The 18,303-nt window shown below is 31.0% G+C and overlaps 1 protein-coding gene across 1 annotated transcript in view; it reads left to right on the top strand.

Annotated features, from left to right (window-relative positions):
- The first annotated feature begins 491 nt into the window (after positions 1–491).
- The window catches only part of LOC139488621 (proto-oncogene tyrosine-protein kinase receptor Ret-like), a 75,277-nt gene continuing 57,465 nt past the window's right edge, over positions 492–18,303 (top strand). Inside the window, exon 1 of the mRNA XM_071274353.1 lies at positions 492–1,320. Within this exon, the coding sequence (XP_071130454.1) occupies positions 1,281–1,320 (40 nt within the window). The 5' untranslated portion in view covers positions 492–1,280. The remainder of the gene's footprint in view (positions 1,321–18,303) is intronic.

Below are 18,303 nucleotides of genomic sequence, written 5' to 3'. Positions count from 1 at the left end.
TTACAACAATACTATTTTAAAAATATTATTCTCACCGATTTCACTTATTCATAGCCAGTAAATACGACGAAGAAAATCACATTAATATGTGTCATTATTTTGTGGAATTGTCTCAACCGCAACAGAAGTTTTGCAAGCTGTTGAATATATTAATACTAATGATATTTCCATAAAAAGTCGTCGCAATCCTCTTTCTTTAAATCGTGTCATTCAAAACAGAAAATAGCAACGATCGATACATTTATCAAATTTTATTGACAAATGCATCGAAGTTGTCAATTTCACTCAGGTAATTAATTTACCTTTACCATTGATTTGAAATGTAGTTTCCCCTGAATAAAAAGAAAATGATGCCCTTAAACGTGAGTTACGGGACGATTTATTTTGTATTCTGATATTAATATCGATAAGGAAATTGAAAACAAATATTGCATGTATCTAGAAATGTGATTTCATTCTATTCATTATATATAATTATTGTGACACCCACCACTGTTCTATGGTTCATTTATTTATTGAGAACTGATTAACTTATCGCTCTTTCATCTTTGCTCTGCATGGAATCTATCCAGCTGCAGTGCTGTAAAACATATTCAATAATATTCCGAGTACATTCTTACGGCTGTAGATAAAGCCTAATCTGAATTCAAAGTCATAAAATGGAGTTTTGTTGTAAACCCTACACGATACCCGCTCCACGCACTCCTGAAAGATACATTACCCATCAGACCGTAGCCATGATTGGATTTCAATCAGTTAAAATATTGACTGAATGTTAATTTCAAATATGAACAATATAGTACCTGTCATTATTGCTGAAACTGATAGGCCGATAATCCAATAATTAAGTCGGTTCGTAGGTGTAGAGAAAAATATATTCAAGTGCATGTAAATGATAAAGAAACGTTTAAATACGCTTTTGACTAACCAACAACGAGATCTTTATTGAATTATTGGTAATTTACACTTAACGATATTTGGGGTCCGGTTAGCGTTATATTATATGAACATATTGAAATATTTGCTTTCATTTGCTACAGGCTTTATATACTGCTCCGACCACACGAGGATTTTTAACAAATATCAATAATGAAGTAAAACTCTAGGAATTGGTTTTCAATTGGAAAAATATTTTATTGTTGACTTTTGTCGTATTGACAGGTGTTGCGCTATGAAACACGGAAAAATGTACTAATACTTTATACACTGAAAAATGAATTGTAAAATTGTTACTTTTAACTCTTAGAAATGATTTGTGAACTTGGATAAGGATATACATTATGAGATACTATATTTTGTGTTTACTTGTCCTATTTCAAGGTAAGTCTTTGCTCATTTTTCTTAATTTCAAAAATTGTCGACAAAATGACAAAATCGATGGATTGTTTTATGTTTTTACTTCTTTTATGTATGGTATTGCACTGAAACGTCCTATGATTCACTGAGTTTCATTAATTGCATTCAAATCATCACACCTGAAAGACTTCGCATGTGGAATTCTGAATAAATAAATTGTTTTGGAGGATATTGGAAATATTATCTATAAAATTGAACACGCAATGCAAACTTGATATTAGCTACATTGTACTCGTCTTAAATTCATGTAATAACACATATAGTTTTTAAATAGTAGCTTTGTCATACGCCACACACACACAATTCCGGGAATTTATTGACGTTTGAAGTCCAGTGGAATACCAACGTTTTTAAGTCACATTTTGATTTTTAAGGCCTCGGTGACCGACAGGTCTTATAAATTGTAGTCTATAATGTATACAGTTATCTCTTTAGGTTTGTCAACTCTGGGGTTTAGAGTTGGAACCCCGTTCGTCTCGAGTTGTGTTCGACTACGATTTTAATTGACAAAGATAGCCAGTCTTCTTGTTCAAAATCGGGGATCTTTCAAGGTACTATGGCTTCCTAATTTTACGACAAAAAATGTCCACCATGGTATTGCCGTGGTAGCTAAAAGTGCTGTCAATCACCGGCGCACACAGATATGTGTTGTAAATAATTACTTTCTAGTTCAAAGTCCACATGAGTTTCATGATAACATCTTCTAAATACACTCATAGATACCAGGATTAAAGTTTTATCTTTACGTCAGACGCGCGTTCCGTCTACAAAAGACTCACCAGTGACGCTCGAATGAAAAAATGTTAAAAGGCTAAATAGAGTACGAAATTGAAAAACATTGAGGTCCGAAAATTCCTAAAAGTTTTGCCAAATACAGCTAAGGTAATCTTTTCCTGAGGTAGAAAAGCCTTAGTTTAAAAAAAAACTGAGTTTAGAAATGACATAACGTTCAAATTATAGTCTTTCACGACAAGAACATTTTTTTTAGTTTACTCGAGTGTTACTGGTGGGTGGTTTCTAGGAAGATATGAAATGTATTTGTACTGAAAAACAGAAGAAAAGCTCGTATAGCCGTTTATACAATGTAGTTGTCTACTCTGTTTAAATATAATTTTAATCCTGCAGTGTTTCATTGAGTTAAAATATGTATTTTCCCCCAAATCAGCACGACTTTATAGAAAACCGCAATTCCAAATTGAACTGTGATGTAAACAGTAATTTGAGCATATTACGTTCGCTCATGACAGAAGCGGGATACCAGCAGACTGTGAACGTATATTTTACTTTTATCGTTCCATGCCATCTGTCACCCTGTATTTGTTCAGGAGAAAGGTCAATTGCAGGATAAAAAAAGATATCAAATAAACAAATTCAAAATCTTCCATTTGGACAATATTGAACTACTCATTGGAATTGAAAAGAAAACAAAAAACACATAAGCAAAACATGTTACCGATCCAAATACAAACTTATCATTTCGGATCAGTTACCTTTTTTTCTTAAAATGCTAGCAAATCATTGCATTACGGACAACTTTCAGAATACCACAACCATGTGGCGAAAAAAAGAACAAACTTGTAATACTTGTAAATTAAGTTGAGAGTCTAGCGCACGTACCATGTGCGGGGTTCGAACTCACAACCTTAGTGTTGATAGATGATGACCCACTTAAACCACTGCCATGTTGTTAACTTTTTTTGTTTACTATGTTTAAATAACGTGTCATTTTTTTGTAAATAGTTTGGCAACCTATTAAATAAGACGAATAAAATATTCATTTATTTTGCTATAATCTCATAAATGGTACCATTTATCACAATGTCTCAATACCCTTAAATGTGACATTGATTTGAAACATTGACTTTATGGATTCAATGCGTTTATGAAGTTAAGTATACTTCCACGGAAACGGTAAACTCATTAATACGATTTCTTATTTCTAAACTTATAAAGAACAAAATAAGGCAATTACAAATAGAATCATTGGGAACTACGTTTGAAAAATAACACTTGACCTTAAGAGTGTCTCGAACTGTTCATAAAACAAATATAAGATTCATCTACGTTTTGGAATAACTCTCCATTTTTAAGTAGGCAATTGCGAACAGATTCGTAAACTTCATTAGCAACTACGTTTGGAAAATAACACTTGACCTTAAGAGTGTCTTAAACTAATAAAAACAAAACGAACATAAGAGTCTTCTTTTGCATGATCACTGGTGTCAACGTGGTGATTGTAACTGCAATTCCGATCATCCCAATATGGCGGACCATGATTATGTAGGTGTTTCTTGTTATGATATAAATCTGAAAGTAAGTTGTTAACGTGGAGAAATTGGCCATATAAAATTTACCTGAGTTTGCGTCAAGATTCAAGATGTCAAGATTTTTTATTTCTCAAACACCATATTGGGATGCTCGTAATTGCAGTTTCGATTATCACGTTGACACCAGTGATGATGCTGTTCAATAACAACACAGTCGATGAAAAAATCATCTGCATACCATTCTTCAATCAACTGTAACAAATAGTATTAAGTCCCAAGGCAATACTTAAACGCACTAAGAAAAAAATGAAGGTATTATATATTTTATGTATTTGTTTATTTGTTGGAGCTGAATGTCATTTCGTAAAATATGGCGGTAAATTGTGCACTATGAAAAAAAATCAGATGCCTTTGTATTAAAGTTTTTTTTAAATTTATTTGTTCATTTGTATTCGTTAAATATGAGGGTATAATTTTCTAAGCGAATAAACCAGAGTGCCCAGAATATTGTTCGACCTTAAGACAGACTTAATTCTAACCTTATTGGTAAATCTTTAGTAGCTTGCCATTTTTGTAATGATCGTAGAGATAAAAGACTGGAGTTAGTTGTATACGCGTACGTAAATTAATTCATCTCCAATTACCGCGTGAACTTTGAAACCTTTGCGTATCTCTAGTCATGCTAGAGTACTCAGGAACGACAACATACATTTCAAATTATGATTATAATAATCTGATATTGCACCAAAGAAAAAAGTAAATTTAGAAGTTAAAGGATTGAAAGAGGGATTTCTAACAAACTCAGTTTACTGAAATTTTTTATTAAATATGTCCTAAACAATTAAAATGGCATAAAGCCCTCGTTCATATACAATCCAAAGTAATAATTAAAATTGAGATAACTTTTTATCATTTTGTCATAGTGAGGCCTTTTATAGCTTACTACACTCAATTGGTTTGCTCATTGTTGGAGGCCGTATGGAAACCTATAGCTTGTATACTTGCTTACACCCGCTTCAGTTGGAAATAGATAGATAGTTGTCACATTGGCAATCATACTTGTACCCCATAAATTATCCTTATTTCATACCACAGAATTGACATACCAATAAAAGGATTGACAAACACTAACCGATATAAAATAGATCTAATACTAATCTTTAAGAGTTCACCATACGGTATCCAACCGTCTATGTACAGATGTCTTTACAGTATTCCAATATAGAAACCGCATCAATAAAGCATATGTACTTAGAGCTAATTTCCTAATGCATGTAGAGTAAGACTTTGGTTAGATGACTTGTTTTCTTTGTATATCGTACAATTGTAATTTGACAAGATTCAATCAAATTCAAATATAATATTTATATACAGGTTAAACTGTCTATCTATATTATTTGAAGATGTCAATTCTTATTACGACGATTGAGCTAACGTTTATACAAACAAAGCATGCAAGCCAGCCAAAGTGTTACTCTTCAAGCATTTTGAAATTAGCTCTAAACACAGACATACCAGAATTGATCTTAAGGAGGTTTGCTACTCAGTTTCAAAATAACAAGCTTTTTATATTGAAAGGGGATTATTAAAGGAACCAAAAGAGCAAACAAAATATATTGATCACTGTGCTTGTTTTCGAGATATTAGCCATTGAAATTTTGGCGGGAAAATGTTCTCTCTTGATTTTTCATAGCTTTACCATTGATAAGTTTAAGTGCTCAAAAACTATTGAAAAATAACAAGGATGTTATTAGATTTTTTATAGATGGCTTATAATTATACATGTAAAAGATTTATAAAAAGAAAAATGGGGGTCAATGGGCTTATTTTGTAATGCACTCAAATGGTTAAAATCAGAGGATTCCGAAAATCTGACAAAAATTCCAAAGCATGACAAGCGAACATCCTTAAGTAACTTTGTACGTTGTAGCGTTCTTATGGTTTCAGCCCTTTTGACTTGTTTTTATAGTTAGCTCTTAAGTTGTACTAGTATACGACTGTATAGAAGAAGGTTGGATGCCCCCAGACACGTTTGAACCTGTCAACATTGTGTAATAGGGCATGTTCTAAGTCAAGAGCATTTAATTTAGTGGTTGTTATTTGTTTTTCATTGATTGTTGTGATAAAAAATCAGGCTGTTAGTTTTATAGTTTGAATTATTTTACCCTTGTTCTTTCAATGACTTTCTAGGCTTTATATGTGGTATTTGTCAAACAAAACATTGTTGAAGGTCTTGTCTTGACCTATAGTTGATTTAATTCTACGTCATTAGGTCTCTGGTTGAGAGTTGTCTCATTGGCTATCAAACCACATCTTATTCTGTTTTAATTACTTTTTTTGTTTTTGTTTATGTTTTTGTGACATTCTCGCAAATGAGACAAACGTAACAGACAATTCTGTAGATTCAACGCATGTCTCAGCATGAATGAATAAATCAAGATAAAACCATTCAGACTTTTATTCGTAGAGATTCGATTCTAATATTGTATTCATTTGTAGTGGGAATAGGTCAATTAAATCTGGAGAGCTAGGAATATTTTACCATGCTAAACAAACAGAAAAACACAATTAGTTTAACATGTCAAAAGATAGCATGTAAAAATCGTAATAACAAAACAAATGCGTTGTATATAGGAATCTAAGAACGGATGAAGATAATTATAGATATTCCTGTACGTAGCGTGATTTTGTGAATTTATCCAATCTACCCTAAATATAGTACATGTAACTGGCAGCGAACGCTGTTGTTCTTTTATGTTATGATAAATTATAATTTCTCTCTTTTGAAATCTATATAAAGGTTTATTCTTAGTAACAAGATGATGAAAGTTGACAAAACTTTTAGAAAGACATATATTCGTTTATAATCTGAAGACCGATTTGTCATTAACAATACAAGTAAATGGAAAAAATTCCCTTGACATTTCATAAAAGTCGATGACGGAAACGAACACGTAAATATTTCTGTAGAGTAGTTGACAGCCTTCCAATAAATATATGCCGAGTCAGACTTCAAACGAATGAGGAAACGATAAATTCGTTGCAGATCAAGCAGAAATATAATTGACTTCCATAAATAACAAAAGTTTGAAATAATCTAACATGTTATATGGTGTTTGCTTTCACTGCAACGCACATAAAAAAAAAAACCGTCAAAAATTTATAATTATAATTGCCGCCTTTTACAATTGTACTAGCTCTCCATCATTGTTAGAGGTTTTTACTTTTCGAAATAAAACTTACCACTGTCTAAACGACGTAACAGTTCCCTGGAGTATCATTTTAAAGACATATATTTAAGTGCATTTTGGGCATCCAAATTGGCAATCGCATGTATATATGCAATAACCGTAATCAGTAATATTAAAGACAAACAACTGTAGTAGCTCAGATTGTGACAGTATACACATAAAGATGTACGATGTCGATTTTAGTGCATGCGCACAACAAAGATTGAGTTCATTACAAACTGTTTTATAATTGTTTTTTTAATTACTATGATGTAATAAAATTTTTTTTTGTATAACAGACAAACAATATATATATTTTTTGAAATTTAATGGATCTTTTTGAGATCAATTTGGTAAACATACAATTACAAATTGTATGCATGCTATAAAACACTCATTACGAAGGTGAAAACAGCAAATACCATACAAAGAAAAAATCGAAATTGTTTTGTCAGTTTAATAAACAATCATGACCTCCCTTAACAGTTAATACCCAAAATTATTACTGTTTGGTTGTAAAATATTTTTTTGTCTAAATTAGAACTGGAACCTAATATCATGTAGTGATTGTTGAAACTTTCAGCAGACGACAACTTGTTATTGTTTTGAAGTGCAAAGGTGTGCCATTTTAAAAAGTGTTATCATTAAAGAGTGTAAAACTCCGAAACAGTGGATACTTTTCCTCGCTTTTTTAAAAAGTATAAATCAATCGTCACAACTCGGCCAATTCCGTATCTCCATCTAGATGAAGAGAAGCGGAATCACCCGAGGTTTGCCGATTGAAGTATCAAAGAATCGTAGCAAGGAGGACTTCATCACTGTTTCGAATTTTAATAACGTGTACGTTTCCAAACATATCTTTTGCCTACGCATAGTTTACCACAGGAAAATGGAGTTATATCTACTACGTGAACATTCCTAAACAGTTTTTTTGCACAGTTTCCCACGGGAAATAGGATACATTTTGGTGATCATTTTATTAGTGCTTACTGCTATAGTAAAATGCAATGACATAAAATCTTAAATAAACCAGTTCATAAAAAAAAACATGGTATCCCTACAGATCTTAAATTCAAATTAAAATAGGTTATCCGTGGCATCTATAAAAATATATTTACAGTTTACTTCTTAAGATTATCTATACATCTTTTATTTAGCTTAATATTTTCATGTTTTGACAGAAAAATGAAGCTAAAAACGTCAGATTAACTAAGGGATAGGTGTAAAACGAAAATGTTAAACGTTAGGGAAAATTACTTACGAAGTAGGAAGTTAATTTTCTGAGGAATTCAAAAATCAAGTACTTTCTGGTACTTTATGTTATAAACACTTTTGTGCTGTGCATGCGATTTTATTTGTCATTTCGAAAATCAAATCTTACGATGAGAGTCCTTACTTGAGCACCAACAATTTACTGTATTAACTTACTATTAACTTTTCTTGCAAGTTTTGAGTTGTTATTTTTGACGAAAAGAGCGACTGTTGCTTTTGCACATCCAAAGAGCAATTTATTAATTCTATGTAGCATGCATTGTTTGCATCTGTCCTAAGTCAGGTTCCTGATATTCAGTGGTTGTCGTTTGTTGATGTGGTTCATAAGTGTCTTGGTTCTTTTTTTTTATTTAGACTGTTGGTTTTCTGTTTGAATGATTTTACACTAGTAATTTTTGGGGCCCTTTATTCATGTAGCTTGCTGTTAGGTGTGAGCCAAGGCTCCGTGTTGACAGCTGTGCTGACCTTTTATTGTTTACTTTTTACAAATTGTGACTTCGATGAAGAGTTGTCTCATAGGCACTCATACAACTACTCTTATCTTTTTGACATTTCGAAAATCAAATCCTCACTTGATCACTAACAATTTAGTATAGAAAATTATGCTCAATTTTACTTGCAAGTGTGTTGTTGTTTTTGACGAAAAAAGCGAATGTTGCGTTTGCACATTAGAATAGTTACATTTGTATGTATTAATTTTTCGAAACACGCATTGAATAGATAATTGAACTACACCGATATATATGTCTAACTATTTTACATTCGTGACCTTTATGCAGCTTGCATTTTATCGTACAGTGTTTTTATCACTCTAATAGATATGTTCTGCCTCACGCAATATCTGCCATTACTCAAATAACAATGGCCCCATGCGACTGTTGTGCCATGCCATATATAATAAATACCAATAAAGTGTGGGTGACTCGTTAGGATAAATAAGTTTTTATTGTTGGTAAACCGAAGTGGGAAGATACTATATAATTCGAAATATAACGAAACAGTAGGAAAATTGCTTAAATGGCAGAGATTGTTTTAAACATGCATTATAAAAGTATATAAAGATGTGGTATGATTGCATGTCAATGTGGCTACAAATAAAGACCAAAGATCAAGGTTATAACAACTACCAATAACCGTACGACATTCAACAACTAACTAGCAAAGTACATATTACAAAACCAACTCGAAGTGAAAACAAACGGCCTGATTAGTTCCACTTAAATTAAAGATCAATGACAACCCGCTGTGCTATGGTTTGGTCAATGTTTTGAGTTCCTAAACTTCGCTTTTCTGTTACTGTGTAGTCTCAATATAACAGTATATAATACCACCAGCCAAAAGTGATTGTTACATGTATACATGTATGACGTCTGTATGTCAAGTGTCGTAAAATCCCTATTTCTATAAAGAATGTTGGTTACCATCGTTATTACGAACATTAGGGGCATATAGATGACTTTTAACTATCATTTACTTGAAAGCAACACACACGATGTTCATTCAGGAAAAGAAATATTACATTAAAAGACAAAATTACATTATTTAACAAAGGGACACAACTCTCACAAAATCACTACAAATTACAAACAAGCATGAGCCAAGGCTCCGTGTTGAAGGCCGTACATTGACCTATAATGGTTTACTTTTATAAATTGTTATTTGAATGGAGAGTTGTCTCATTGGCACTTGTACCACATCTTCCTATAAATATATACATGTATTAACCTCCTATACAAAAGAACATTTCCAACAAAAAAAAGTGCATGTGTTTTGTTCACTTACAATCTCAAATATTATAAATAATGCGTTTATACTTATAGCATACAATACAAAATTGATATTGAAAATACTTAAATCACTGCAATATCAGACAAAATTGTGTTTTAAACAATTCTTTGAAGTAATGTGACTAAAGCATGGGAAACTGAACATTTCAAACGTACATGCTAACATCCATTGGTTTACGAATCCGTATCTACTAAGCATGACTTGTACGTCACAATACAAAAAAATGAAATCCGAAAGTCTGCACTGGCATCTCGATCTCCCCCTCAGGTCCGTATGGTTTCATTAATTCTACCAATAACATTTTCTTCACTACTCATATGCATTTGATACTTTTACTCGTTGTCCCAAATGGATCATACACAATGTTCGAGAACATAGCCATTAATGCAGTTATATCAATAAATTGATTGATAATCATTAGAGACCTGTAAATTTTAACAATAATAAATATTACTTCATTTCATATTTTTAGCTTGTCAGTTAAAAAAATTAAACCAAATACTTCTGCCTCTCTGTCATTTTTCATATCTCAAACTCCACAGTCACTCACGCCAAAAAAAAAATGATGAAACATGCGATAATTATGAAAAGTTCCAGATATGACAGTAGCGACATATTTAGCTTTATTTACAACTTTCATAACATCGCTACTGACATTCTGCTATCCATTCACAGCTGTGAATGTGACTATTTACTTCAACTAAGTCATGTATGTACTACAAAAAGTTAAAAAAAAAAATGGAATTAATTGACTTCATAGTACAAATATAATAGTAGTAATGAAAAAAGGTTCGTGTTTTTCTTTGTATCTGGGTCCTGTACATCTAGATTAATCCCCTACATTGATTTATTGTTCCCATTCTGTGTTTGAATTTCTAACTTTTCAGAACACGAAATCTGCCCAAATTACTAAGTAACAATTTAAGAAGAGATAGGCTATGAACCTCAAAAATAATACGTGTTCTCTTCCTTCTTCCATCCTTTTAGCCGCGGTGGTCCCACCTCTTTTTTTCTTCTTTTCATTTTCGAACTTTTTCAAATACAAATTTAGTTATACGTGCCTCTCATTATACTTTGGTAACAATCTTTGAGATAATATCAAAATACCTTTTCCTTTTGCGCACTGTCTTAACGATTTGTATTGTGCTTTTCTATGGCTTTGCAAACCCGACGGACACTTCACACGGCCATACTTTACAGACGGACAAGACACATAGTATTAATTGTTTTGCTGAAGGATAAAAATGAACAAATTACGCAGACTGGATGGCTATTTATTTCTTTAAGACGAGACGACAATTCTTCAGACAGTTGTAATTTCAGAACTAATCTCTCTTTCTTAAACATTATACTTAAAAGTGTCATGTCAGCATCTTTCATTGCATTGATATTGTATTTCTACTTTCTGCAAACGTATTGATTTTACTGAAATTTACACCTGCATGTTCATGATAAAAAACAATTATTTGAAAAAGAAAAGTGCACCGAACCAAGATATTTAAAAGCATGATTTTCCATGTGGAGAAGAGATAATAGCAGGTTGTGACAAGTCGATTGATTTCTAGACATAAGCCGACATATAACACCGAACACTCAATAATATCTAAAAACAGTTGGCTACTCGTTTTTTTTTAACTTAATTCTTAAGTTGTCCTATCAAATTTGCTTCTTACATTTTCAATCAATTTTTCAATGAATAATGATCATGCAACAAACCTCCCACGCTATTTTTTTCTTCGAATTCATTTTCTTCTATAATACTAGACTTTGATTTCATGATTGTAATAATACCTGATATATTATTTAAAAGGACACTACTATTGATAATCATTTTGGATGTTTCAAGAACTACAGTGTTAATTACCACAAGAAAAGTTTTGTAATTTGGTTAGGTTTGAGCGTTTCTAATAAAGATAATTTCAGAGAGCACTTCGGACGCACAAAATTTATAAAAAAAAATATTTTTCCATTTGTAGTAGGGAAGCGTTCTTCTACGGTATAATTTATCTTAAATATCCAGATTATACCTGAATGCAAATTAAGGCAGCTACATATATAGTTAAGAGCAACTCTTAGTCATTTCAAAATTCTAGCTATTCTATTGTAAGTAGTTTGTATGTACTTTACCTGCTTGAAAAGAAGTTTTGAAAATTTTACTTTGCTATGATATTTGCCCCCCCCCCCTTTTTTTTGTTGGCATGGTATATTGATCCCCCTTTAACACCTCCAATTACGTAGACTGTTTATAATTCCCACTTATAAGTTTGCGTTATTGACGCCACCCCCCTTTTTTTTTACTTTCATGATTTGCAATTACGTCTGTCTTTGAGGGATGTTTGAGAAAAAACAACATCAGTTTTGATTGTCAAAGTCTTACAGAAAATGTCTTGCTATGGCTATGAGATTTTTGATTAATCATATATTAGTATAAAAAAGATCGGGATACTTTCAGAGTTGTTGTAATAGTCGATAAATCGGTCAAACTTTCAAAAAACTTTCCATAAACCACAACAAAAAATAATAAATGCGTTCATGTAGTATGTGTAGCAACAGTTGGACAAACCAAATAACATAAATATTTTCGTAAGTTCTTAGAAGTTGAATATGAGCGATCAATAGTTATTATTTTGTTTGTTATATTCTAACACAGTAAAATAAAAGGTGTTTTTATCCTCTTTAAGAACAACAGGTGGGCTAATCCTTATGAAGTTTAATCAATCTATATTTATAGCTATTTTCAAATTATTATTCATAAGATTGTTTTATGATAACCGTAAATCGTAGTTGTAGGTGGTACTTGAAACAAGAATGCTTGGGGTTTGATTAAATACTTCCAAAACTATTTTGAAAGAAAGAAAAAGACATTATGTTATCTGATATCCTTAAAAATACTTTTTTTTCTGCATATGAAATCAACTTTATAGGAAATGACAACTATTTATGTATTTATGAGTATGTTAAGCATATACATGTATGTATATCAACGTCATGAACAGTGCAGGAAACCTAATTTCATATCTAAATACATATAATTTGTAACAGGCGTAACACCAATTACAATATAAAAACATGTACATGTATATATTAACCGATATGATTTATCTTAGTATGTGCAAGCCTTCTGAACATAATAGTGTGTAAATGACAATGCGCAAGAGGCTGCTTTACATAGTTAAACTCAGCATAAGTTAAAACTGAGTGCATTTTTCTACATGGTTTAAAAATAACTGGGTTAAAGAAACGTTAAGAAAATATCAAGAGGCTACGTAAAAAAGATTATTAAGGGAACGGTAGACAACACCATGACGAAAAGAAAAGACAAAAGGAAAAAGAAAATAAAAAAATCGCATACTGTTGAATAGAGATATATTACTATAATTATTGTACTTCACAGATTTATTGAATGAAACTATAGACGTCTTATTTTCTCTTTTAGTACTAGACTTCATCAGACAAGCCCAATTATTGAAATAAACAATAAGAGTGGGTCTTTTATTACAGGAATATACTGCTTTTTCTTCACATGATGCATTTAGTCAACTTGAGGACGAGTATACAAATTTCTCAAAAAATTACAAATTCGTAGCCTTAATTGGAGACTTTAACGGACGAACGGCCAACGACGATGATTTTTTACATTCAAAAGAAACGCATGGAAACAATGCGGCGAATTTTTGTAGAAAACGATGTTTTAACGCTTGACTTATTGCATATACCACGAAAAAGAAATAGTTTAGACCCTATAAGAAACAGGTACGGAAACAAAATTTTAGATTTTTGCAAAGGAAATAACTTATTTATTGTAAATGGTAGAATAGGTGAAGACAGAATGACAGGAAAGTTAACATGTAAAAATGCTAGCATTGTAGATTATTGTATAAGTTCTACAAGTTTATTGAAATATTTTAGAAATTTTTCTATACTTGATTTTAGTCATTTTTATTCAGATGTTCATTGTGCACTAGCAATTTCATTGTCGGGGTTATCCCTGAAAAATGTAGAGGAAATGGGGGAGAATCGTAATGGTCAAATATTTTCTGAAAAAATTAAGAAATGGGATAATGAAAAATGTCATGAATTTAAAGATCAGATTGAACAAGGCAAAGTTGAAGAATTAAAGATACTATTAGACGAAGTAGAAAGTGGACATCTAGATTTTAGTAAAAAGTACTCGTCAGTTGATAAAACAAAAATCAATACCTTACTTGACCATTTATGTTCAATATTCTGTAAATCTGCGAAATCCACATTCGGGACATGTAAATTTTCGAATTCTAAGAAAAAAGGTAAAAAGAAACTTGGAAAATTGAAAAAAGAATGGTTTAATGACGACTGTCACTTTGAGAGACAAAATTTCAGAAAACGTAAAAGAAAATTCAAAACATGTAGAACAGATCAAAATTTTCAAGACTTGAAACAAGCTGAAAAAAGATATAAAAAGGTTATGGATCAAGCTATTCTTGATCACAAAAGAAATTTGTCAAAGAAAATTAAAAATTTAAAATCAAATAATTCACAGGAATTCTGGAAACTATTAAAAAGTGGGAAAAACCGGGAGCAACCCGACATTCCCATGGAAAAACTTTTTGAATTTTTTAAATCTTTAAACGAGGAACCAAATGACAAGCAAGACATTAACATACCATACATTGACCCTTACGATATTAATCGTCTGAACGAAAGTATAAATAAAAACATTTCAAAAGACGAGATTAAAAAATGTATTAAAAAACTAAAAAACAATAAAGCCGCGGGAGAAGATTTGATTGTAAATGAATATATCAAGTCAACAGAAACTATATTCTTAGATATTTACGAACAACTATTTAATATCATTTTTGTAACAGGTGTTGTCCCAGATGGTTGGCTGATTGGAAATATTAAACCGTTTTTCAAAAACAAAGGTGACAAAATGGACCCAAAAAATTATAGACCAATTACAATTTTAAGCTGCCTCGGGAAACTCTTTACTGCAATTTTGAGTGAACGATTAACTAAGTTCTCAGACGAATTTCTTATCTTGAACGAAAATCAATGTGGATTTCGTAAGGGCTATTCAACAATCGATAATTTGTTTATAATTTTTAACTTTTTTGAAATTCTAAAAAACAAAAAGAAAAAAATGTTTTGCGCTTTTATTGATTTTGAAAAAGCTTTCGATAAAGTTTGGCGGGATGGACTATGGTACAAGTTGCTAGTGAATAATATGAACGGTAACATGTATAATATAATTGTAAATATGTATAACGGTACAAAGTCATGTATTTCTTATAATGATTGTAAGTCAGAATTTTTCCCGTGTAGTAACGGGGTACGCCAAGGGGAAAATTTATCACCATTTCTTTTCGCCTTATTTATGAACGACCTCGAGTCATATTTATCAAACTGTAACTTAGATGGTCTTCAAACGATATCTAACGAAATTGAAATCAAACTTAATACATATTTGAAATTATTTGTAATTTTGTATGCTGATGATACTGTGCTAATGGCAGAATCAGCTGCAGATCTTCAAAAGCAACTTGACTCATTTCAAGATTACTGTACTTTATGGAAACTGAAAGTAAATGCAGATAAAAGTAAAATTATGATATTTTCTAAAGGAACACTTCCAAGAAACCTACATTTCAATTTGAACGGAACAGAATTAGAAATAGTGAATAGTATTAATTATCCAGGAATAGACTTAGCTAGAAGTGGGAATTTTAAGAAAGCGAAACAGTCCATAGCTAATAAAGCTACGAAGGCTTTCTACGAGGTTCTAAAATTAGGCAGAAACCACGGGCTTTCAATCAAAACGCAACTAGAATTATTCGATAAGATGATAAAGCCTATTTTATTATATGGGTGCGAAGTATGGGGTTTTAGCAATAATGAAATAATCGAAAAAGTCCACCTAAAATTTTGCAAATTGCTTTTACATTTAAAATCTTCTACACCATCGTATATGATATATGGCGAACTTGGAAGATATCCTCTAGAAATTGACATAAAAAATAGAATGATATCATTCTGGGGTAAAATTCTTTCTGGAAAGGAGTCAAAATTGTCAAAAGTTGTCTATAACTTGTGTTTTCAATTGTCATTTGTAAATGGAGATAAATTTTTATGGTTAGATAACATAAAAAATATTTTGAATGAATGTGGCTTAACATATATTTGGAATTCACAAACTTTTATTAATTTGAATTGGCTACGTCTTACAGTTAGTAGAAACCTTAAAGATCAATTTGAACAGAATTGGCACTTACTGTTAGAAGAATCACCAAAAGCTATAAATTACAAAGTATTTAAAGATAGTTTTAGTTCTGAAGCTTATTTAGATATTTTAGATAACAAAAATCTTGTAGAATTTTGCAGATTTAGAACGACTAATCATAAATTACCCATTGAAGCTGGTAGATGGCTAAACACCAGCAGACAAAATAGAAACTGTACTCTGTGTAAAAACAATGAACTCGGGGATGAATTTCACTTTATTTTGGAATGCAAATTTTTTGAACAGGAGAGGAAAAATTACATTGAAAAGTATAGCTACACAAAGCCAAATATTTTAAAATATAAATTATTAATGACATCAAAAAAGAAGGTTTTGTTGAGTAAACTCTGCAAATTTATCAAAATTATAAATAAATCTGTGTGAACTCCTGGCTTTATCTAGTGTGACGCCACCCTATTAATTATTTTTGTAACATGTCTTTTACTAATTGTATTTATTGAATATTGTATATATTGTAAATATTGTACATAATATTGTGTATTTCTCTATACCTTGTCAAAATGATGGTTTATTGAGAATAAAGATATATAGGAAAAGTTAAGATAAAGTTAAATTGAAACAATGATAGTGTTTGCTGAATCTAAACTATAATCACAACTATATATAATTCACTTGTCATAGGAATTTAATTGTTAACTTTCTTGATTTATGGATTTGAAACATATTTGGGTCTACTAGTACCCGAATATTTTAATCGATATATTTCGCTGATCTACGTCTTCATTAATCTCGCAAGTCGGAGAATCAATCATGGTGAGGGACTAAATCATTCGGGTTGGATTTGTTCTCCTGGAATATCCCACTCTATCCAGTTTAATAACAGTATTACACATAGCATATAAACTAAAGTCATTTTACTAGTACACATTATTGTACTTTTAATTACACCAAATATTCTTTTATACTTCATAACCCCTTTTCAGTTTTGTTGAGCATTAATGTTTTGATAATTTTTAATGTAATACAAATAATATTGCTTACAGTTGAGTAAAATTTACGACCACATGAATGAATAGATTAAAAGTAAATCATATTTGTCTTTACAAAATTTCCCTCTCTTATGGATACAGTTGAGCAAGAAGAACAATCGTTATTTTTGATACTTAAAACGTATAATAAATATCAAATTTTCAAAAGGGTACATTTTGTTAGGTTGAAATAACCTATTTAAATTTATAACAAATGGGGTTTATTCTTCGTCTTTGTGGTTTGTTCACGATCAATTTTATCGAAAAAGATAATATTATATTTTTTCTCAACAGGTATTTAATAAAATCTTTAATATGTTTTATGACACTTATACAGCAATTTTCTACGGTTTTAATGAAAGAAATCATTAAGTGGAAAAAGAAAAGATGAAAAGCTCAATACAGTCAATATACAATGGTATATTATTCATTTTTATAACCTTACGGGAAGATATTTCATCGATTAAGCATTAAGCAGTGTTAGTTTAACAAAGTATTGTCATTTTATTTAATTGAATACTGTATGCTTTATTAAATTATTGATATTTACTCGTAAACACAAGAATTAAGTAAATACTTTACATATTTCATATTTAACGGTAGTGAGAACTTAACAATATAATACCATATGCTCTCTAAGATCACACACATCAAGAAAAGGAAAGAAACGGTGCGTGAGAGGTCACAATAGGGGGTTTGTATGTTTGGGAAAATCGAGATCAATCATAATACAATATAGGGATATTGAGTATACGAGTATAGGAAAACAAACCAAGGTAACAAACCCAAATCCCCAAAAGATCATCATGCTTCGTAAAAAAGTATGGATGCCCAAATAGTGTATCGAAAGATAAAAATGGACACAGAAATAACTAAATGCGTTTTGAATATGTAACTGCGATTCTTTTAAAATTCTATTTTTTTTTTCATTTGGGAATTTAGTATAAATGATATTGCGAGATTCATTTTCAGAATTAAAATTGTCAGAATAAAGTGCTAGCTCATCATTTTCTTAATTGCGATATTATACAACTCGTTAAAAGCTGTGACATTCACAAGACTAGACTTTATTCTCGTTTATTACGTCCTACATTCTTTTTTTTTTTTATATATGTAAGATGCTTGTCCTTTTTCCGTTTCTT

The sequence above is a fragment of the Mytilus edulis genome, chromosome 9 (assembly GCF_963676685.1).
Source record: "Mytilus edulis chromosome 9, xbMytEdul2.2, whole genome shotgun sequence".
Taxonomy (NCBI): domain Eukaryota; kingdom Metazoa; phylum Mollusca; class Bivalvia; order Mytilida; family Mytilidae; genus Mytilus; species Mytilus edulis.
The sequence above is the reverse complement of the archived record's forward strand: the minus strand, read 5'-3'. Positions and strand labels throughout refer to the sequence as shown.